The following is a 24,957-nucleotide window of genomic DNA, read 5'->3' on the forward strand; positions in this document are numbered from 1 at the left end:
ATATTTTGACATTGAATAGTTAAATCATTTTGAAATATAAACAACATGACTTGTCCCCCCACCTGGCTGGGGACCTGTGGCCCCCGGACCCCGGGCTTATTTCCAGTCTTTTTCATTAAGTTCAAATCACATGCCTGAGGAAGGGACGCCAGAAAGACCACACCCCACACAGCAAGTGACGTCACAAAGAACGCGCCACAGCCAGCTTCATAACAACCGGTTTCGTAACGGAAGTAACCTCTGGAAAGATGGAGGCGAGTCATCCAGTCATGCCCGTGTTTCTCCTTCCTCTACATGTACAAACGCTTGTGGAAATCCACTTAAGAGAAGGAAACACGCGATAGCAGCTATTTCGGATACAACACATCTCAGACGGCAACATAGCAATGTTGAGCAACGGTTTTGGATCTGGAAGAACGGCAGTATGGTGGGATATGTTTTGTCAACAAGTGTGTTGTGCCAGAGGAACGGCAAGAGAACTTTCGAATGCCCAGGTCAGCTGTGATTCCACTTAGCGAAAAACATTGTCCATTTGTCAAAGGGGAGAATCCGAGAATCAATCAATCAATCAAAGTTTATTTATATAGGCCTAAATCACGAGTGTCTCAAAGGGCTGCACAAGCCACAATGACATCCTCTGCTCAGATTCCCCATCAGGGCAAGAAAAAACTCAACCCAATGGGATGACAATGAGAAACCTTAGATAGAAACAAAAGAAATAAACCCCTGACTGGAAGGATAGACAGAAAATCAACAATACTATTAAACCATGGACCTGTAACTACACGGTTAATGCTTTCCAGCCTGGCGAAGCTTAACAATGCTGTTGCTAACGACGCCATTGAAGCTAACTTAGCTACGGACCTTGACAGAGCTATGATAAAAACATTAGCTCTCCACCTACGCCAACCCTCATCTGCTCATCAACACCGAAGCTCACCTGCGTTCCAGCGATCGACGGAGCGACAAAGGACTTCACCCGATCATCGATGCGGTAGGCGGCTAGCGTCGGATAGCGCGTCTGCTATCCAAGTCAAAGTTCTCCTGGTTGTGTTGGTGTAGCCAGACGCTAGTACATCGATCGCATCTACAGCTTTCTTCTTTGCAGTCTCCATTGTTCATTAAACAAATTGCAAAAGATTCACCAACACAGATGAAAACTGAGCTTTTTGTATTGGATACAATGGCGTCCCAATACTTCCGTTTCAACCATCGACGTCACGCATACGTCATCATACCTAGACATTTTCAACCGGAAGTTTCACAGGAAATTTAAAATTGCACATTATAAGTTAACCCGGCTGTATTGGCATGTGTTGCAATGTTAAGATTGCATCATTGATATATAAACTATCAGACTGCGTGGTCGGTAGTAGTGGGTTTCAGTAGGCCTTTAAAGATATGATTCATGTATGATGGCTCAGGTGTGATTCACTACAATAGTCTAACAGCTGCTGATGGTGAGGCAAGCAAGGTCTACTGTTAAATGAAATGTGGCAATAGGCTACTTTGAAACATTGGGTAAGGATACACTTCCAGGTCAGAGGTGACTATGATGTAATATATATGCACGTCTGCCATTTTCCGCGCATGCGTACTAGGTCGCGTTGCGGCGGCGGACAGAGTGGGAAGGAGTCTTAAACGATGGCATTGTGTGTGTGTGTGGACAGGGATAAGGTTAGGTGGGATATAGCCTGTATAACCTTCACCGGCTTAGTGTAGAAGCAGCCTTACTTCCGACCACATTTACATGGTCCTTCATTTGCAATCTGGAAACACCTCCACAAACGAACATTGTGCTGACAAATGCAGAAAAATGGGTTGTAAAAGTGACTGTTTAACAAAAATGTATGCAAAATGTATCTATACCACACCCAAGTGTTTTAGATCAGAATCATCATAGGCTCTCTGAGAAACCCCCACAAAGTAGCACTGAACACTGTAGCTTACGACCACATTTACATGGTCCTTTGTGTCATTGCGTACTGTGACACATTAAGATTTCAGGTCTTGCAATTTGCACTCTGTCAATATATACTTTTGATGGAGATGGACTCAAGGTTTTAAAATGAAATTTGAAGCAAAGATTTTTCTATAAGGACCCCTAATCTGACAAACTATCTATTGCTCGCCTATTGCTCAAGGTCTGTCACTTGTCTTTTCAACAGTGCGAGATGGGACATCCACCCAGTGCGATATTCCCAAAGACCCCCGCTATCCAGAATGTCCTGGAAAAGTGGATGTGAGTGGCTTTTTTACTTGGGGATTTTGACATTTAGGAGGGTGACTAATTTCCCGGGATAAACTCTTTTGTTCATTGTTGTATTTATTTTGTTTTTAATTAGGGATATAAAGTGATTACAATATTTACAACCAAGATAATTGTGGGTCTTATCTGGCAGACCTTTTGTAGCTGCCTTTTTATGGTCTTTGTAATCCAAAGGATCCTGGAAGCTTTTTAATCATCTCTACCAGCAGGTGAAGCCAAACAGGAGCCATCTGGTGATGGTGAAACTGTCAGTCATACTTGCCTCCTGCACATGCACTTAGCATAGTTGTCATTAGCTAAAAAAAAATGACAAAACAAGACCGGTTCACTCTTAAAACCGTGCTTTTTCTTCAGACGTCCACCCACACGTCATCAGGTATTCTGTTTACTGTATGGGAATTTCAGTCTTTGATGTGCTTAAATAATAAATCAATGTTTTAGCTGCACCATTTGCTAAAAGCATAGCGTTGATGACATATTGTGTCACAGCTCATTGTATCTCAAATAGAGTTTTTCTTGCTCTGAAAGCAGTAAATTAGATCCTAATTTTAAAAAAAAAAGTATTTTGACAGTGGAAGTCATTAAAGGATTAGGAACCTCATTTGACTCCCGCTTTAAAATCTTGCTATTAATTCAATGGTATCTTGAGTTAATGTCACGCATATGTTCCTCTAGTGGATGCGAGCACGCTGGACCTCCGACCCTTGCTACGCCTTCTATGGCGTTGATGGTTCCGACTGCTCATTCCTCATCTATTTGAGTGAAGTGGAGTGGTTCTGCCCCCCAGTGGCCTGGAGGGACCACAGCAACCAGCCGACGCAGCATGTTGACCAGGCAAAGGAACCCAAGAGACCGGTAAGTTAGAGCAGTGTTTATCAACCACTGTGCCGCGGTACACTAGTGTGCCGTGAGATACAGTCTGGTGTGCCGTGAGAGATGAGCTAATTTCACCTATTTGGGTTAAAAATATTTTTTGCAAACCAGTAATTATAGTCTGCAAATGATGTGTTGTTGTTGAGTGTCGGTGCTGTCTAGAACTCGGAAGAGTAACCGTGTAATACTCTTCCATATCAGTAGGTGGCAGCCGGTATCTAATTGCTTTGTAGATGTCAGAAACAGCGGGAGGCAGCGTGCAGGTCAAAAGGTGTCTAATCCTTAAACCAAAAATAAACAAAAGGTGAGTGCCCCTAAGAAAAGGCATTGAAGCTTAGGGAAGGCTATGCAGAACGAAACTACAAATGAACTGGCTACACAGTAAACAAAAACAGAATGCTGGACGACAGCAAAGACTTACTGTGGAGCAAAGACAATGTGCATCCGAACATGACATGTCAATCAACAATGTCCCCACAAAGAAGGATAAAAACAACTGAAATATTCTTGATTGCTAAAACAAAGTAGATGCGGGAATTATCGCTCAAAGGAAGACTGCTACAGGAAAATACCAAAATAAGAGAAAAAGCCACCAAAATAGGAGCGCAAGACAACAACTAAAACACTACACACAGGAAAACAGTAAAAAAGTCTAAATAAATCAGGGCGTGATGTGACAGGTGGTGACAGTACACCTACTTTGAGCTATAGTGATGCATGCTTGGTTATGGTTTAAAGTCAGACCCAACAACGACTTTTTACTGTCAACTGAGTTTCGTTTTTGAATGATTTCTGCTGGTGGTGTTCCTCTGCATTTTTTCAACGCAAAAAATGTGCCTTGGCTCAAAAACGGTTGAAAAACACTGAGTTAGAGTATTTGTAATTATGTATGCATGTTGCACAGCTCTGTAGGCAAATTAAAACATTTTTTCTTCACCATAGCCGTGTAGAGGCAGAGTACGGCGTATTAAACCAGGGCCGCCATCTTTGCTCCCAATGATGTGCATGGCTGTGCCCGTAAACATGCAATTTCAGTCGTTCTGATGTTAGTTTTCCTGACCAAATCAACCGAAATAATACTTCCTAAATATAGTTCTAAACCTACTCCAACTCATAAACTTACAATAAAACATGCTTTTATTGCATCAAAGTATAATTTAGGGGACATTTAGTGGCTGTATTTAATGTACTCTGCAACTACATTCATGCATTGTTAAGTCACCAGCTGGCTCTCTAACACGCTCCAGCCAGCACAATATACGTCAAAAAATACACAACGACCAAAAATAAATGTATTACCTAAGAGTGCAACGATACACAACATTCACGGTTCGGTTTGTTTCAATATTTTAGTGTCACGGTTCGATATTTTACTGCAGCTTCCTCCCACCTCCAAAGACATGCACCTGGGGATAGGTTGATTGGCAACACTATATTGGCCCTAGTGTGTGAATGTGAGTGTGAATGTTGTCTGTCTATCTGTGTAGGCCCTGCGATGAGGTGGTGACTTGTCCAGGGTGTAAACCGCCTTCCGTCTGAATGCAGCTGAGATAGGCTCCAGCACCCCCCGCCACCCCAAAAGGGACAAGCGGTAGAAAATGGAAGGATGGGTTAGATATTTTTTCGATACAAAAGGAGAAATTTCCATGGCTGTTTTAGTGTATTAAAATGATCAACATTTTTGTTTCAACTCAAAAGTACAGTTTTTTTAAATGATATTAAATGTATCTGGTGCGGCTATACCTGCCCCGCTTCCTGCTGTGCATATTTAGCACAATATAAAATAAAAACAGCACCTTGTAAAAATTTAAAAAAAAAAATCAAAATCAAAATAAATAAATGCACCTGATTATAAATCACCCATCTTCTGTGGTGCATTATTTGCAGCAGAGTAACAGCTGCTGTCTCTGATTGGGCTTTTCTCTTGTTGTACAAAGCAGGAACTACGGTATCGGTGAAATAGGTTTGTGAAGGAATCTTGCAACGGGGCTCAAGTGTCTGCAGCAAACCCAACATTTTCCACAACAGAATAGGGTCGCATGTCGACAGCAATAAAAGTAGCAATCGCCCAATCGATTTATTTTGCCCTCTTTGAATGTGCTTATGGCTCTCTAAAAGTTTGTAAGTAAAGTAAAGTTTGTAGCCTGTGTTTTGTCGCTCCGTATTTTTGTTTGGTTCCACCTGTTTTCGCATTGGGGTGACGTCAGCGTGAATGTGTTGTCATGTTTGTTGTATTTCCACTGTTGTAGTTTATCATTGTGTGACACTTGCGACATACTTGCGACATACTTGTCCACGACACGCTTGCCATGAGGGTCATACTTAACACGAAAACCAAAGTAGTTCCACACGCCAGATCTGAATGATGGTGGTGAAGGATCTTCGATTTCAGGTACATTTGAGGCATTCGTCATGTTGCAATGAGCTAAAGAAGCTACATGCGAAGCCTTCTGTCTCAGCAGCCTGTTTTGTCTAAATTAATGTGGGTGGTGGCGCTCGAGCGCAAATCCACTGGTCTTTCAGTACAGAGCGTATCGTCAGAAGTTGATAAACCAAACCGAGAGCATTGTATTGAACGGTTCAATACGGATATGTTTATTGTTGCACCTCTAGTATTACTGTGGAAGTCGCTTCCTAGACACGGCACAGGAGCCAAGCGTGCAGGTTTAACAAGTTTTTGATGATCACTTGTTTTACAAAAGTTTTCTCTCCAGCAGTACGCGACTTTCCAGCCACGTCCGTATCTTCTCTCCCTCTCTGCTCCCCCGGCCGCTTACTGTTAAAGACAACAGACGATTAGATTAACACGTACCACCTGTGTAATCTAATCGACTGCCAGCTGTGTCTCGCTGTCAGCACTGCCACGCCCCCGTCTGATGGTGCTCTGTCCTCAGCACCATGGACAGAGGCGGTGAACTTTGCTCCTGCAGGCAGTGCTGACATCTCCCCCCACACTCTCATTTTGACAAAATCCTCATCAGGTGTGAACCAACAACTCGACTTGTGAATCACAAAACAAACGAACAGGCACTCGGCGAGTCAAAAAAAAAATCAGTCTATGTATTTAAAAGTTATTTGGCTGACTCACAGATAAATGTATAACTTATAATATAATAGGGATTCAAATGAAGTTTGTTCTCACAGTCCCAAGAAGAGCCATGCCTCGGCGGGGAGCGGCGTTTAAGCTCCCACCTGCTAAAACTTCCCTTGGCAAAATTAGATAACAACCCAAAACTGAAATCAACCTCTGTGTTCACGAACCACTCGCATAGAGAGAACGGTGTCGCTACCCCAGCTCCTTTCAGTTCTCCATTCCGCAGCCATGTGCAGCTTATAGTCCAGTAGTCAAAAATCTTGTCTTTACAATCGTAAAATTAGGTCTTCAGAATGTGAGTGTGAATGTTGTCTGTCTATCTGTGTTGGCCCTGCGATAAGGTGGCGAATTGCCCAGGGTGTACCCGAATGCAGCTGAGATAGGGTCACGGGGGGTGCTAGAGCCTATCACGGACAAGCGGTAGAAAATGGATGGATGGAATAACAAAGCCAAAACAACAACAACTAGCTGACCTGTCATTTGTGGCCACCCTGGCGACATGCACACATACTGTCACTAGCCCTGTGGTGCACAAAAAAGTACACCAAAACGTTTTTTTTTTTTGGTCTGTGGTTTGTAAATCAAAAAGTTTGTACGACAAGGTGTTCGGAAATCGAGATTCCACTGTAGTTTAGATTTCCCAAATTTGTAGGTGTTGAAATCGTTCTGCAAAACGGCTAATGCCAAATAGTAGCATGTATATGGCATATCCAATGAGCATCAAGCTAGCGCATTTGGAAAAGTGGAGCTTTTGAAGGGCTTTCTTTCAGGCATGCTCTCTTGTTGGCACGAGAAATTGCAACATTGCCCAGAGGCCGTCCGCTTCGAATAGGCCTATTTGCCATCTTAGCTCAGACGTGACGACAAAAGTATCGAAACATGGTAATGTTAGATTTAACATGAATTTGTACCTGGTAGTACCCACGGAATTCACCAGGTACCTAATAAAAGTATCGAAGTTGCGACACACTTCTTTTTTTGTCATGTTAGTGGTTATGTGTAGTATTATGGGAGAAAGGACAAAGGTGATTAATCACTCAAGGAGCTGTCAAGTCATTATTGTTGAAACTAAACTGTTACATGACCGTCAGTACAGCTTGATGAAAGACACATTTTACGACATACTTGAGGTGAATTTAAATGAAAAAAATAGACCAAAGAGGCACCCCAGAGACCCATACATGTGTGTGTAAGCAATTAAAATGTCAGTTTTCTAAAATATTCAATTTTTAATGTGTGACATACCCAACCCTAAATGGATATGAAATATGTTGGTAGTTGGTCAGGTAAATAGATTCTATAAATCGCATGAATTGTACCAAATTAAACATAAAGGCATCAATATTCACTAGACTGTAGCAATGTAGTTTATCTTAGCTTTCTGTGCTGGCAGTTCAACACACTCATTTAATTTTATGCTAGAAAGAATATAGCTACTGGCCCCATGACTGGATGATCTGTGGAAGCTGTTTGACTGTGAATTCCAATTAATTTATCGAGTAAGTGGAAACGTATGAGGTGTGTTGTGATGAAAGGGCTGGTATCATGAATAAAACATTTTACAATCTTTTGTTATTGATAATCTTGTCATCTGCCACTGGCCTTCTAAGGAAAAATGCCTCCCTTCTTTAGGTACTGTATATTGTGCAGTGTGAGCCACCTGCCCCGTTCATTGTAGTAGTTCACTTTCATCTGACCCTATTCAAAGTCTACTAATTAGACATGCCTGATCCATCCATCACCCACTCTATTTTGCCTCTTCGCTGACTCAGGGTTCGACCTTGTCATTTGCTACCCGCAAACTAGTTTCAGCACATTATGTACAGTAGAGAGACTCCTTCCTAATCGCTCAGTTGGTCAACAGTGGCTGCCAAGACCTGTTCAATATGAATTGTTGGAGTGTTTTTTAAAAGTATAGAGGTTGTTCATGGTGACAACAAATCTTGTGAATGCTCGTACAGGGGAGGGTTGTGCGATATACACAATATACAACATACATTTTGCAGAATACAGAGGTTTTGATACTATTGTGATAATTAGAGATGTCCGATAATATCAGACTGCCGATATTATCGGCCTATAAATGCTTTAAAATGTAATATCGGAAATTATTGATACCGGTTTCAAAAAGTAAAATGTTCGACATTTTAAAACGCCGCTGTACGGAGTGATACACGGACGTAGGGAGAAGTACAGAGCAGTTGCGTCTCCCACTCATACATGCCAACCCTCCCGATTTTCCCGGGAGACTCCCAAATTTCAGTGCCCCTCCCGAAAATCTCCCGGGGCAACTATTCTCCCGAATTTCTCCCGATTTCCACGCAGACAACAATATTGGGGGCGTGCCTTAAAGGCACTGCCTATATATATATATATATATATATATATATGTATATATATATATATATATATATATATCTACGGCTTTTCACACAAGTGAATGCAACGCATACTTGGTCAACAGCCATACAGGTCACACTGAGGGTGGCCGTATAAACAACTTTAACACTGTTACAAATATGTGCCACATTGTGAACCCACACCAAACGAGAATGACAAACACATTTCGAGAGAACATCCGCACCGTAACACAACATAAACACAACAGAACAAATACCCAGAACCCCTTGCAGCACTAACTCTTCCGGGACGCTACAATATACACTCCCCGCTATTCCCCCCCCCCCCAACCCCGTTTACCTCAACCTCTCAGGGAGAGCATGTCCCAAATTCCAAGCTGCTGTTTTGAGGCATGTTAAAAAAATGAATGCACTTTGTGACTTCAATAATAAATATGGCAGTGCCATGTTGGCATTTTTTTCCATAACTTGAGTTGATTTATTTTTGAAAACCTTGTTACATTGTTTAATGCATCCAGCGGAGCATCACAACAAAATTAGGCATAATAATGTGTTAATTCCACAACTGTATATATCGGTATCGGTTGATATCGGAATCGGTAATTAAGAGTTGGACAATATCTGAATAACGGATATCGGCAAAAAAGCCATTATCGGACATCTCTTGTGATAATACATATTGATGACACCTTCTATTTCCTCAACGCACTCTATCATTCTCACTTTTTTGATTGATTGATTGAAACTTTTATTAGTAGATTGCACAGTTCAGTACATATTCCGTACAATTGACAAATAAATGGTAACACCCGAATAAGTTTTTTAACTTGTTTAAGTCGGGGTCCACGTAAATCTATTCATGGTGATTAGATAATGGACATTAGCCGCTAGCGACTAATGTCCCTCCACTGTACATTTTCTAAATCACAAATCCTTGTCTCCATGGCGGCAAATAAATTAAGTTCTTACAAGTATCACTGGGGGACGAGAAATAGATAAACATTGTACACCACACACTGTCAAAGGATACAATAAGCCTGTGGTTCCCAACCCAGAAAACACTTGGCTCTCCAAGTACAACCATAACGACCAACATTAAAATACTGTAGCGTAGTTGACCTAAGTATTCATTAAAAATAAGCAGAGGTTTTATTTGATAAGTATATTTAATATTTTTGACCACTGTAACAGTACACAGTTTAAACAGTAACACTGTGTTTGAATATAGAAAAATAAAGTACTGTACTTGAATCTAGTGATTCTTTGGCGTACCACTAGATGGAGCCCGCATACTACTAGTGCGGCGGTCAGCAACCCGTGTCTCTCGAGCCGCATGTGGCTCTTTAGCATCGCCCTAGTGGCTCCTTGAAGCATTTATAAAAAAGGATTGAAAATGTAAAAAGATGAGGGGAAAAATATTTTTGGAAAACCTTCCCAATTGTTAGAAAGCCCACTGTTTAATATGTTTAATATGACTATTTGGTGAACATCGTTTTGTTCTACTAATTTCGGCGGTTCTTGAACTCGCCATAGTGTGGACTGTGACGCAACAGTTTGTTTACATGTAAAATATTCCACTCCTTCTTTGTCTCATTTTGTCCACCAAAAGTTTTATGCTGTGTGTGAATGCACAAAGATGAGCTTTGTTGATGTTATTGACTTGTTGGAGTGCTAATCAGGCTTGCTGTATGTATATATTGCATCATTAGGCCTCCTTTGTAGGTAAATTTGAGCTCATTTAATACCCTTGTATCCTTTTTGTATATAATTTAGTTTTGCATGTCTCATGACATATTATCTGTATGTAATATTGGCTACATTTCAGATAGTTGTTTGTGTGCCATGTTGTTCCAGACCACAGCAAACGTTAGCTAGCTTGCCAAAGATTGTAATAAATGTATTAAAAGAAGACAGCCTGCCGTTTCCTTTAACTTGGACACACACATCTATACATTTGGCCATTAAAAGCCAGTAATTTCCAGGAGTTATCTCACCTTCTGAGAAGCCTCTAAATTACTAATGGTTTCTAATGTTGTAAAAATGTGTAGAATAAATATTACTTTTCAACATTTCTGTCAACGAAGATTTGCTTCAGCCTGCGTCACATAGGCATTTTGATAGTAGGCTATTATAGCTAATATAGACACTTCATTTTAAGACTTATAGACTGCTTTTCGTTTTTTGCGGCTCCAGACAGATTTGTTATTTGTATTTTTGGTCCAATATGGCTCTTTCAACGTTTTGGGTTGCCGACCCTTGTACTGGTGGTACACGCACCACAGTTTGAGAATCACTGCTTTAAATAATATCATTGTGTCTTTGAGGAGAATATGTGAAATCGTAAGTGACCAACACGCAAATAGTGTGGTGCTTACAGACTACATGTCGTTACCAGTCACAGTGGTCATTTACGTTGTCGATTGCTGCAGTACATTCATGAATATTTGAAGTACTTGTAAATATGATGCATGTGCTCGACACTATAATACTCACCCAGTGGGTACTATTATTACAGTGGAAAAATTGAATGCCAAGTTGTTGAGTAGGTGTTGACAATCATGTTCTTCTACAGTATTTCCACAGTACTTTATCTCAATTCTCTACACCAGTGATTTTCAACCACTGTGCCGGGATATATTGCCTGGTGTGCCGTGGGAAATTATGCAACATCACCTAATTGGTCCAAAAAATATTTATTGAAAATCAATAGTCATAATAATGTGCCATTGTCTAGTGCCTGTGCTGTGTAGAGCTTGGCAGGGTAACCATGTAATACTCCATATCAGTAGGTGGCGGCAGCAGGTAGTTCATTGCTTTGTAGAAGTCGGAACGCGTCGAGGATGGTTTGTCGTGATCCCAATAGGCAGAGCACAGCGGTAGACAGCGTGCAGGTAAAAAGGTATGTAACGCTTAAACCGAAAATCAACAAAAGGCAAGTCCCGCTAGGAAAAGGCACTGAAGCATAGGGATGGCTATGTAAAACAAAAGTAAAACTGAACTGGCTACAAAGTCAACAAAAACAGAATGCTGGACGACAGCAAAAACTTACAGCGTGTGGAGCAAATACGGCGTCCTCAAAGCACATCCCGTACATGACATGACAATCAACAATGTCCCCACAAAGAAGGATAGCGTACGCACAACTTAGATAGTCTTGATTGCGAAAACAAAGCAGGGGCGCTCAAAGGAAGGCGTGAAGCTCCTACAGGAGAACACCAACAAAACAGGAAGGGTCACCAAAATAACAGCGCAAGACAGGAACTAAAGCAATACACACAGGAAACAACAACAAACTCAAAATAAGGCACGGCAACCTGGTGGAGTTTAATTTTTTAACCTTTTCTGCTGGTGGTGTGCCTCCGTATTTTTTTTATGAAAAAAATGTGCCTTGGCTCAAAAAAGGTTGAAAAACACTGCTCTACACTATGTCCACTTGATCTCTATTCATCCCCCTCTCTTCCTAGGCCGCCTTCCGCACAGACCTCTCCGTGTTACTCAACCAGATTGGCACAGGGAAGGAGTCTCTTAGCTTCATGAAGAAAAGAATCCGTCAGCTTGCACAGCAGTGGGCCACAGCTGCCCAGCGCCTCGATTCTACGCTGGAGCACCGATGGAGGGACCAAAAGAAGGTACGAGGGAGGTTTGAATTGCAATTTGTCACTGCGTAACATCTTAATTTTGTAATCAAAGAGGACCTATGATTATTTTACCACTTCCTTGTGGTCTAGATCAGGGGTGTCAAACTAATTTTAGGTCGGGGGGGCACATGGAGAAAAATCTACTCCCAAGTGGGCCGGACTGGTAAAATCATGGCACGATAACTTAAAAATAAAGACAACTTCAGATTGTTTTCTTTGTTTAAAAATAGAACAAGCACATTCTGAAAATGTACAAATCATAATGTTGTTGGGGGTTTTTTTTTACACTTACATGTTGCGGTTAATAGTATTCTATTTTTATTTGTCGGTATTTATACTTTCTGAATAAATTATGTGATAATGTTCATCAGTCAACTCATTGGTGTTAATTTTCAATCTATCAAGATGAAAAAATAATATCAAAATCAAATTCCAGGATGTCATTTATGTAGTTTTCTCACTTTCCTCAACTAACATCACATGGTTTATTTTTTTTTTACATATTTAGTAGAGCTGTGAATCTTTGGGTGTCCCACGATTCGATTTAATATCGATTCTTTGGGTCACGATTCGATTCAAAATAGATTTTTTTTTTTTTTTTCAATTCAACACGATTCTCGATTCAAAAATGATATTTTCCTGATTCAAAACAATTCTCTATTCATTCAATACATAGGATTTCAGCAGGATCTACCCCAGTCTGCTGACATGCAAGCAGAGTAGTAGATTTTTGTAAAAAGCTTTTATAATTGTTAAGGACAATGTTTTATCAACTGATTGCAATAATGTAAATTTGTTTTAACTATTAAATGAACCAAAAATATGACTTATTTTATCTTTGTGAAAATTTTGGACACAGTGTGTTGTCAAGCTTATGAGATGCGATGCAAGTATAAGACACTGTGACACTATTGTTCTTTTTTGTTTGTTTTTATAAATGTCTAATGATAATGTCAATGAGGGATTTTTAATCACTGCTATGTTGAAATTGTAACTAATATTGATACTGTTGTCGATAATATTCATTTTTGTTTCACTACTTTTGGTTTGTTCTGTGTCGTGTTTGTGTCTCCTCTCAATTGCTCTGTATATTGCAGTTCTGAGTGTTGCTGGGTCGGGTTTGGTTTTGGAATTGGATTGCATTGTTATGGTATTGCTGTGTATTGTTTTGTTGGATTGATTAATTAAAAAAAAAAAAAAAATTTAAAAAAAAGAGATTTTTTAAAAATGAGAATCGACTCTGAATCGTGAGAATCGCAATTCGAATTGGAATAAAAAATTTTCCCACACCCCTAATATTTAGCATAATCTACAAAGATAAAAATGATTGCTATTGCGACACCTAGTGGACACATTTAGAACGGCAGTTTCTTTCATTGAAAACATTTCTGCTCATTTTTATACTTAGCAAACTCCTCTCGCGGGCCGGATAAAACCTGTTCGCGGACCTGATCCGGCCCGCGGGCCTTACATTTGACACCGCTGGTCTAGATAATATGCATTGGATATGTGTCGGTGTCAATTTTGCTCCTCAGTCAATTTATAAGTCATGGCTGCGGACCTTATGATTTAACGCTTTGACGATGTTTAACACGGGTATCCAACTTTTTGAAGTCAGAAAAGATTAAATTCATCTAAGGTCCCTTTTTAAAGCTGGTTTGCACTTTAACATGACATGTCTAAACTGCCCAATAGGTGGTAAAATATTTGTGAAAGATTGTCGCAGTGTGTAAACCTTGTGATTGACTGGTGACCTGCTCAGTGTCTATACTGATAGATAGACACATAGTGGAGGGATTCGAAGGTCTCAATACAAGCTCTGGAGCTAAGTACATACTCATAATCTGGGCTGGGTCTTTTCATCTCTGTGCGGTTTTTATGACGCAGCAAGGCACAGAGGCGTACCATTCACGTCCTCAAATAAAATGGCTGAGTAAAAAGGCCGCCAAACAGGCACTAATATTAGGAAGACTTGTGGAATGTTTTGATAGTTTATTCGACCGAAGAGAATACCTGGCATCAAGGCGTTGATGTGTACAAATTAAGCTGCAAAGAAAGATGCAGGAGTACATGGCAGAATTGCCAAGTCATATCTCTGATTGGCCAATAAAAGCAAAAGACTGATGAGTCTAAGCATCCTGAACTCACCTCTTTACTGTTGATGCTGACACTGGTGTTTAACCAGAACGTCTAAGCAAAAGTGGAACTGCACTTATAAAGAATGTTGCCTGTCATTCACAATCGTTATGAGAGACAAGAACACACGTCCTTTTTTTTGTTTAGGATTTTAAAGATGATAAACTCTTGGAAGATGCGGCTAATAGGGGTTACGGATGTAGCCTTCAAAGCCCTCCAATTCAACTTCAAAACCCTCCATCAACATTTTGTATACACACTGCAAATATACATATAATACAGTAACAGACACATTCATAACTATAATAATAATAATAATAATGCATTTTATTTGCTTTACCGCTTTTCAGAGTCCTCAAAGACTCTTAACAGGATAAAAAAATTAAAATATAAAACACTTCAAAGTAATAATATAAAATACAGGAAATATAAAAGCAGTACATTGTAAAATACATCATCATCAGCTGTTGTCAGTCCACTGCTGGACGAAAGCCTCAGCATGTTTCTGCCATAGTGAACGATCTCTAGCTGCTCCCTGCCACTGCACTGTTTTCTCTGGAACTGCTGGGGACTGGGGGCCGTCTTCTTGGCGTACTTTTCATGCTGGTTATTAGCCTACACCTTCCACGCTGGCTTGGTGCGGGTTGGAAGGGGTATTTTATATCAGAGATCCTTCTCCTAGACTAATTGCCTTACCTGGCTGTTGAACTTAGTCTGTCCTGTTGGTTGTCCGCGCCCCAATTACCCAGGGACCCGCTCAGCTTTATGGCGCTGACCGCCCGCCAGTCACAAGAGAAGGTGCAAACGGTTCTTTGTGTGCATTTTATAGACGTAAGTTAGGACTCACTAACCCCACACACAACCTCCAATCTCATGCCTGGATGTAGTTTAACGTCATACCCAGGACATAATACAGGACAATTACAAGACGGGACATTACAGGACACAGAACACTAATCACTGGTTAAAAGCAGATCTGAAGAGGTGTGTTTTGAGAAGGCTTTTGAAGGTGGGAAGGTCTGAGCAGTCACGGATGGGTTTGGGTTTGTGTTCCAGAGGGTGGGAGCAGCGATGGAGAAGGCTCTGTCACCCCAGGTCCGGAGCTTGGTTCTGAGTGGTGGGGAGAGGAGGTTGGCATCAGAGGGGCGGAGGCTGTGTGATACTATATCTACCGTATTTTTCGGACTATAAGTCGCAGTTTTTTTTATAGTTTGGCGGGGCTCCAGTGCGACTTATATGTGTTTTTTTCCTTTTTTATTATGCATTTTCGGCAGGTGCGACTTATACTCCGGTGCGACTTATACTCCGAAAAATACGGTAATATGTTCAATATTTACCGTATTTTGGTCATTATAACAACAAATGTGTGTCCTACTTCCGGAAACAAACGCGGGTGTGTTTTCTAATCATGGCAGACTTGGTAATTGACAATGAAGACTATTTTTGGACAAATTGAGGATTCACAACCTTATCCTTTTGAAGCTGAATATACTGAGGATGAACTACTGCTTCTAGAAGAGAGCACGAAGGAAGGGTAAAAGGTTTGAGCAGACTGAAGCCGAGAGAGTGATGTGAAAGTGACTTTGGCGCCGTAAACGTGGAACTTGACCCATGCTATTTCGACATAAAAGAAGTGCTTACCCAATTATACCAGAAAAAATGTCCCCTGCCAGCTGGACCAAATGCACAAGTGTCCATCGAGTGAGTCACACTTTAATATTTTACATGATACACACAGCACGTCTGGCAGCACGGTGGAAGAGGGGTTAGTGCATCTGCCTCACAATGCGAAGGTCCTGAGTAGTCTTGGGTTCAATCCCGGGCTCGGAATTTTTCTGTGTGGAATTTGCATGTTCTCCCCGTGACTGTGTGGGTTCCCTCCGGATACTCCGGCTTCCTCCCACTTCCAAAGACATGCACCTGGGGATAAATTGATTGGCAACACTAAATTGGCCCTAGTGTGTGAATGTGAGTGTGAATGTTGTCTGTCTATCTGTGTTGGCCCTGCGATGAGGGGGCGACTTGTCCAGGGCGTACCCCGCCTTCCGCCCGATTGTAGCTGAGATAGGCTCCAGCGCCCCCCGCGACCCCAAAGGGAATAAGCGGTAGGAAATGGATGGATGGATGGACACAGCACGTCATGCGTGTTATTACAACTACAGTACATACGATGTCTGCTGTGAACAAACAAAACATGAAATGTAGGATAATGCTTCACAGATACTGTAATATGATTGTTCATGTTTTCAGTCAGCATACTTGCCAACCCTCCCGAATTTTCCGAATTTCAGTGCCTCTCCCGAAAATCTCCCGGGAGTACCATTCTCCCGCTTTTCTCCCGATTTCCAGCCGGACAACAATATTTGTCGTCTCGCGGTTGACTCTTTGCAAGGAGGGAGAAGAGAAACTAAAAATGAGTGTTGCAGAAAGCAAAGCAATAGTGGATAAAACAGGAAAAGTCACCTTGACAGTATTGCAGTTTTTGGATTTTTTAAAAACGGACCGTAGTCATAACCAACCACACCATCTTAGTCGTAACCACTGCACTGCTGAGTCGTAACTTCCTGGCACTAAATCTGCTGAAAATAGTTCTCAGGTTTCTCTATGTTTATATTTTCACACTTTGCATTATTTTATTACACTTTATTAAGCATTTCTCACATATTCCTTATTGTTGCACCTTCATTTTTAAAAAGTTGTTTGTAAGTGTTTGATATGATTTTAGATTTGTGTTTATATTGATTGTTTTCCATGGTTGTGTTAACATTTCCTTTCCTTTCCTTTCTGCCTTGATAGTTGAGGGGTAGTGTTGTCACGATACCAATATGTTGGTACCGGTACCAAAATTATTTTGATACTTTTTAGTACTTTTTTAAATAAATGAGACCACAAAAAATGCATTAATGGCTTTATTTTAACAACAAATCTTACAGTACATTAAACATATGTTTATTATTGCAAGTTTGTCCTTAAATAAAATAGTGAACATACAAGACAACTTGTCTTTTATTAGTAAGTAAACAAACAAAGGCTCCTAATTTAGTCTGCTGACGTATGCAGTAATATATTGTGTCATTTTCCATTCTATTATTTTGTCAACATTATTAAGGACAAGTGGTAGAAAATTAAATTATTAATCTACTTGTTCATTTACTGTTAATATCTGGTTATTTTCTCTCTTAACATGTTCTATATACACCGTTGTTAAAATGTGATAATCACTTATTCTTCTGTTGTTTGATACTTTACATTAGTACCGAAGATGATTCATTAGTATCGCGGTACTATACTAATACCCGTATACCGTACAACCCTATTGAGGGGATTTTAATCTGGAGAAGGTTACATTTTAAATAAAACTTTTTACATGTATTATATTTTTCTCCTGGTCCTTATTTTGATAGGTTAAAAAAAAAAAAAAAAAAAAAAAAATTATCAATATCGACCGATATAAAACATACTGTAATAGTTTTCAGCCGTATCGCCCTGCTCTCGTCCCAATATTTACCAAGTTTTTTTTGCCCCAGTCTTTGTTTTTGTCACTGGACAAAAAAGAAACAAAGTAACTAGAGATGTCCGATAATGGCTTTTTTGCCGATATTCGATATTGTCCAACTCTTAATTACCGATTCCGATATCAATCGATACCGATATATACAGTCGTGGAATTAACTATTAATTATTATGCCTAATTTTGTTCTGATGTCCCGCTGGATGCATTAAACAATGTAACAAGGTTTTCCAAAATAAATCAACTCAAGTTATGGAAAAAAAGGCCAACACGGCACTGCCATATTTATTATTGAAGTCACAAAGTGCATTATTTTTTTTAACATGCCTCAAAACAGCAGCTTGGAATTTGGGACATGCTCTCCCTGAGATAATTCTAATACCCACTACAACTATGGGAAATACTATACTTTGACTTTCACAAAATGCATTATTTTGAATTTTTTTTTTTTAAACATGCCTCAAAACAACAGCTACAAAAACAATGAAGGCACACAGCTTTAGTCCAGAGTATACTAGAGCATACTTGCCAACTTTGAGACCTCCGAATTCGGGAGATGGGGTGGGGGGGGCGCAAGGTTTGGTGGTAGCGAAGGGTGTGTATATTGTAGCATCCCGGAAGAGTTAGTGCTGCAATGGGTTCTGGGTATTTGTTCTGTTGTGTTTATGTTGTGTTACGGTGCGGATGTTCTCCCGAAATGTGTTTGTCATTCTTGTTTGGTGCGGGTTCACAGTGTGGCGCATATTTGTAACAGTGTTAAAGTTGTTTATACCAGTGTTTTTCAACCACTGTGCCGTGGCACACTAGTGTGCCGTGAGATACAGTCTGGTGGGCCGTGGGAGATTATCTAATTTCACCTATTTGGGTTAAAAATATTTTTTGCAAAACAGTAATTATAGTCTGCAAATGATGTGTTGTTGTTGAGTGTCGGTGCTGTCTAGAGCTCGGCAGAGTAACCATGTAATACTCTTCCATATCAGTAGGTGGCAGCAGGTAGCTAATTGCTTTGTAGATGTCGGAAACAGCGGGAGGCCGTGTGCAGGTAAAAAAGGTGTCTAATGCCTAAACCAAAAATAAACAAAAGGTGAGTGTCCCTAAGAAAAGGCATTGAAGCTTAGGGAAGACTATGCAGAACAAAACTAAAACTGAACTGGCTACAAAGTAAACAAAAACAGAATGCTGGACAACAGCAAAGACTTACTGTGGAGCAAAGACGGTGTCCACAATGTACATCCGAACATGACATGACAATCAACAATGTCCCCACAAAGAAGGATAAAAACAACTGAAATATTCTTGATTGCTAAAACAAAGTAGATGCGGGAAATATCGCTCAAAGGAAGACATGAAACTGCTACAGGAAAATACCAAAAAAAGAGAAAAAGACACCAAAATAGGAGCGCAAGATAAGAACTAAAACACTACACACAGGAAGACAGCAAAAAAATCCAATTAAGTCAGGGTGTGATATGACAGGTGGTGACAGTACACCTACTTTGAGACAAGAACTATATTGATGCATGCTTGGTTATGGTTTAAAGTCATATCCAACAAAAACGACTTTTTACGGTCAACTGAGTTTCGTTTTTTAATGATTTCTGCTGGTCGTGTGCCTCCGCATTTTTTTCGACACAAAAAATGTGCCTTGGCTCAAAAAAGGTTGAAAAACACTGGTTTATACGGCCACCCTCAGTGTGACCTGTATGGCTGTTGATCAAGTATGCATTGCATTCACTTATGTGTGTGTAAAAGCCGCATATATTGTGTGACTGGGCCGGCACGCTGTTTGTATGGAGGAAAAGCGGACGTGACGTCAGGTTGGAGAGGACACTAAAGGCAGTGCCTTTCAAGGCACGCCCCCAATAATGTTGTCCGGGTGGAACTCGGGAGAATGGTTGCCATGGGAGATTTTCGGGAGGGGCACTGAAATTTGGGAGTCTCCCGGGAAAATCGGGAGGTTGAAACCGATACCGATAATTTCCGATATTACATTTTAAAGCATTTAATTAAAGGCTTCCAACCTTTAATTCAATATTTTTGTTTCCATTTCCAGAGTTGAGATCACCTTGCTGTCCAAAAATAGGGTGTAGTTCAGTGGTTGGAGCAAAGCTTAACAATGATGATTATCATCCACCCTTGCATTTTGACTGCTTGTGAGATATGTGTGCGTCTAATGAAATGTGAGTGGATTTTTATATTGTGGAAAAAGTGCGTTGAATTGTTCTAATGATGACGTTTTAATGATCTTGTGCGGGTTTATTGGCATGAATCACGTATCTTACTGTGAGGAGGAAAGGCCGGAAGAATCAAATGAGATATGAAATAAAAGAAGGTCACTAATGATGATGGTGATTGGGCTAATGAGGCCAAGCTATACTGGTGCCAGAGAAAGATGATGAGAAAGAGCTGGATTGTTGGTCATAAAGTTCCAAGGGCCATTCCATTCCATAAAAACAAGTTAAATTATGAAACTTAGGGTATTATTTAAAACTTAACTTAAAAGGCGAAACTAAAGTTTTGACTAATCCCAAGAACTTCAGACCTTTTTATTAACCTTAGTTTGGACAATTAGGATAAAAGCTCTTATGACAAAGTAGTTTATGAACCTATTTCACGGCTCTCCAAAATGTTGTCCGTTGCCTCAATTGCTTCCTGAAGTTGGTTAACACGGAGCGCAATGGTTGCCTGTCACTGTGATTGATGTTTGCCTTTCTTGTAGTGCACGAGGGGCTTTGTTGCTCTCCATGGCGGCTGCTTGGAGAGCCTAAATGTCTTACAATGAGCTGCTACAGTACTATCTCACGAGCAGATGTCCTTGTGTTTGTATGTGTTAGCCTTGCTGTCAGAGGCTGTTCATCACTGGAATGGCGACTAGGATTGGTGGTGGCAAGGCGCTACAATGGGTTGTAGTAGCGAGGAGCTACTGAGTTTGATCCTGAAACCTTTTGATGGAAAATTAGCATTTTCTCCTCTGGTCTGCTTGCATTTGCTGGCTACCGCGAGCCAAAATGTCCAGTTAACCCTTGTGCAACCCTAGGGCCCAAAACACGCATCACGTGTGTTAATGTGATTGTTTAGTTTGAAGGTTAGCGTTCTTTTTTGTTCATCCACACGCACTTTCACTGTTCAAACATACATATACTGTCCATATGCAAGCACATACTGTATGCATACATACAGTCATGCATATAATCATGTTTTATCAAACATATATTAACGTTGTTGCCCTAGGGCAGGGGTCGGCAACCCGCGGCTCTAGAGCCGCATGCGGCTCTTTAGCGCCGCCCTAGTGGCTCTCTGGAGCTTTTTCAGAAATGTATGAAAAATGGAAAAAGATGAGGGGAAAAAAATCTATTTTTTGTTTTAATATGGCTTCTGTAGGAGGACAAACATGACACAAACCTCCCTAATTGTTACACAGCACATTGTTTATATTAAACATGTTTCACTGATTCGAGTATTTGGCGAGCGCCGTTTTGTCCTACTAATTTTGGCGGTCCTTGAACTCACCGTAGTTTGTTTACATGTATAACTTTCTCCGACTTTCGAGGACGTGTTTTATGCCACTTCTTTTTCTGTCTCATTTTGTCCACCAAACTTTTAAGGTTGTGCATGAAAGGTGAGTTTTGTTGATGTTATTGACTTGTTGGAGTGCTAATCAGACATATTTGGTCACTGCATGACTGCAAGCTAATCGATGCTAACATGCTATTTAGGCTAGCTATATGTACATATTGCATCATAATGCCTCGTTTGTAGCTATATTTGAGGTAATTTTAGTTTCCTTTAAGTCCTGTAATATGGCTTTTAATTTTTTGCGGCTCCAGACAGATTTTTTTTTTGTATTTTTGGTCCAATATGGCTCTTTCAACATTTTGGGTTGCCGACCCCTGCCCTAGGGGAAACTGGGTAACACACGGCACACTGACAAAGCTTAACCTATTGTTACTATAACAATCTACAAGGTTAATACAGTTCGCTTCTCCTTCTTCCCCTCCATTTATCTGCTTTATTTTGTATTTGAAGTTATCATTACATATGTGTATTGTTGCATTTGAAACAATTGTATTGTTGATAATAGAGGTAATTAAAGGCCTACTGAAACCCACTACTACCGACCACGCAGTCTGATAGTTTATATATCAACGATGAAATCTTAACATTGCAACACATGCCAATACGGCCGGGTTAGTTTACTAAAGTGCAATTTTAAATTTCGCGACATATCCTGCTTAAAACGTCTCGGTATGATGACGTCAGCGCGTGACGTCGCGGATTGTAGAGGACATTTTGGGACAGCATGGCGGCCAGCTATTAAGTCGTCTGTTTCATCGCAAAATTCCACAGTATTCTGAACATCTGTGTTGGTGAATCTTTTGCAATTTGTTCAATGAACAATGGAGACAGCAAAGAAGAAAGCTGTAGGTGGGAAGCGGTGTATTGCGGCCGACTTCAGCAAGAACAAACACGGCCGGTGTTTCATTGTTTACATTGCCGAAAGATGACAGTCAAGCTTTACCATTGGCCTGTGGAGAACTGGGACAACAGAGACTCTTACCAGGAGGACTTTGAGTCGGATACGCAGACACGGTACCGTGAGTACGCTTCCAAACATTTGATCGCTTGCCCGTACGTGCGTGTCGCTATGTGCATGTCACGTACGTAACTTTGGGGACTTTGGGGAAATATATGTGCTGTATGAACTTTGGGGAGGTGAACGGTACTTTGGGCTGTGGGATTGAGTGTGTTGTGCAGGTGTTTGAGTTGTATTGGCGGGTTATATGGACGGGAGGAGGGAGAGGTGTTTGTTATGCGGGATTAATTTGTGGCATATTAAATATAAGCCTGGTTGTGTTGTGTCTAATAGAGTATATATATGTCTTGTGTGTATTTACTGTTTTAGTCATTCCCAGCTGAATATCAGGTCCCACCCGCCTCTCACAGCATCTTCCCTATCTGAATCGCTCCCACTGCCCTCTAGTCCTTCCCTCTCACTTTCCTCATCCACAAATCTTTCATCCTCGCTCAAATTAATGGGGAAATTGTCGCTTTCTCAGTCCGAATCGCTCTCGCTGCTGGTGGCCATGATTGTAAACAATGTGCAGATGTGAGGAGCTCCACAACCTGTGACGTCACGCTACTCGTCTGCTACTTCCGGTACAGGCAAGGCTTTTTTATCAGCGACCAAAAGTTACGAACTTTATCGTCGATGTTCTCTACTAAATCCTTTCAGCAAAAATATGGCAATATCGCGGAATGATCAAGTATGACACATAGAATGGACCTGCTATCCCCGTTTAAATAAGAAAATGGCATTTCAGGAGGCCGTTAAAGTTAAAGTACCAATGATTGTCACACACACACTAGGTGTGGTGAAATGTGTCCTCTGCATTTGACCCATCCCCTTGTTCACCCCCTGGGAGGTGAGGGGAGCAGTGGGCAGCAGCGGTGCCGCGCCCGGGAATCATTTTTGGTGATTTAACCCCCAATTCCAACCCTTGATGCTGAGTGCCAAGCAGGGAGGTAATCGGTCCCATTTTTATAGTCTTTGGTATGACTCGGCCGGGGTTTGAACTCACAACCTCCCAATCTCAGGGCGGACACTCTACCCACTAGGCCACTGAGTAGGTGGTAATATTATTGTTATTCATTATCAATAATGCTATTGGTATTCGTATTGATCCATTTGTAGTATAATAATGGTCATTTTCATTTCTGTGTTATTAATATTTACTTCTCTAACTGCTTCTCTGCTTTCAATTTTACTATCATATTTGTACGTATCGTATTTGCGGATGCTGTCTGTTGTTGTTGTTGTGGTTGTTGTTGTTGTTTTTCTTGTCTCTTTGTAGTTTCCAAAAACAATTTGAAATGTGGATTCATCAGACCACAAAACACTTTTACACTGTGCATCAGTCCATCTTAGATGAGCTCGGGCCCAGTGAAGCCGGCAGCGTTTCTGGGTGTTGTTGATAAATGGCTTTCGCTTTGCATGGTAGAGTTGTAACTTGCACTTACAGATGTAGCGACAAACTGTAGTTACTGACAGTGGTTTTCTGAAGTGTTCCTGAGCCCATGTGGTGATATCCTTTACACACTGATGTCGCTTTTTGATGCTGTACACGTGCCTTGCCGCTTCCGTGCAGTGATTTCTCCAGATTCTCGGAACCTTTTGATGATATTATGGATCGTGGATGGTGAAATTCTTAAATTCCTTGCAAATAGCTCGTTGAGAAATGTTGTTCTTAAACTGTTCGACAATTTGCTCACACATTTGTTCACAAAGTGGTGAGCCTCGCCTCATCCTTGTTTGTGAATGACTGAGCATTTAATGGAAGCTGCTTTTATACCCAATCATGGCACCCACCTGTTCCCAGTTAACCTGTTCACCTGTGGGATGTTCCAAATAAGTGTTTGATGAGCATTCTTCAACTTTCTCAGTCTTTTTTGCTGCTTGTGCCAGCTTTTTTGAAACATGTTGCAGGCATCAAATTCCAAATGAGCGAATATTTGCAAAAAATAACAACGTTTCTCAGTTGAAACATTCAGTATCTTATCTTTGCAGTCTATTCAATTGAATATAGGTTGAAAAGGATTTGCAAATCATTGTATTCTGTTTTTATTTACGATTTACACAACATGCCAACTTCACTGGTTTTGGGTTTTGTATATACACCCAATAATATTTTATATATTATTGGGTGTAATTTATTCCCTTACCCACCAGAGGGCTTTGGAAAACCATGACGCATTAATCTGCTGAAATGCAATAAAAGTTTTCTCTCTCATTCGAGCTCAGTAGGCACAGAGAATTAATCTTTTTGTCTACTGTATCAAAATCAATGTTATAAATCATTGACCTATTCAAGGCTGTTATGATTACCCAACCTCAAATATTCCACTCTGCAACTTGTTTTTAAAAATGTTGCATATTTTGCATTTTGTCATTATAAAATGTATTTTTGACAGAAATGCCATCAAACATATAACAATAGATAAATCTGAATTTATTAAAATATTTCAAGCGTTCAAAGTTAAAAAAAAAAAATGTGATGCTGACTTGGATGAGTGGGACC

General features: G+C 40.5%; 1 protein-coding gene across 1 annotated transcript in view; it reads left to right on the plus strand.

Moving 5' to 3' along the window:
- Window positions 1-24,957, plus strand: part of LOC133621686 (alpha-1,6-mannosylglycoprotein 6-beta-N-acetylglucosaminyltransferase B-like) — a 334,072-nt gene that overhangs the window by 168,089 nt on the left and 141,026 nt on the right. Inside the window, exons 5-7 of the mRNA XM_061983949.1 lie at window positions 2,169-2,242; window positions 2,945-3,124; window positions 12,061-12,225. Coding sequence (XP_061839933.1) covers window positions 2,169-2,242; window positions 2,945-3,124; window positions 12,061-12,225 — 419 coding nt within the window. The remainder of the gene's footprint in view (window positions 1-2,168; window positions 2,243-2,944; window positions 3,125-12,060; window positions 12,226-24,957) is intronic.

This window comes from Nerophis lumbriciformis, linkage group LG25, assembly GCF_033978685.3.
Source record: "Nerophis lumbriciformis linkage group LG25, RoL_Nlum_v2.1, whole genome shotgun sequence".
NCBI classification, from domain to species: domain Eukaryota; kingdom Metazoa; phylum Chordata; class Actinopteri; order Syngnathiformes; family Syngnathidae; genus Nerophis; species Nerophis lumbriciformis.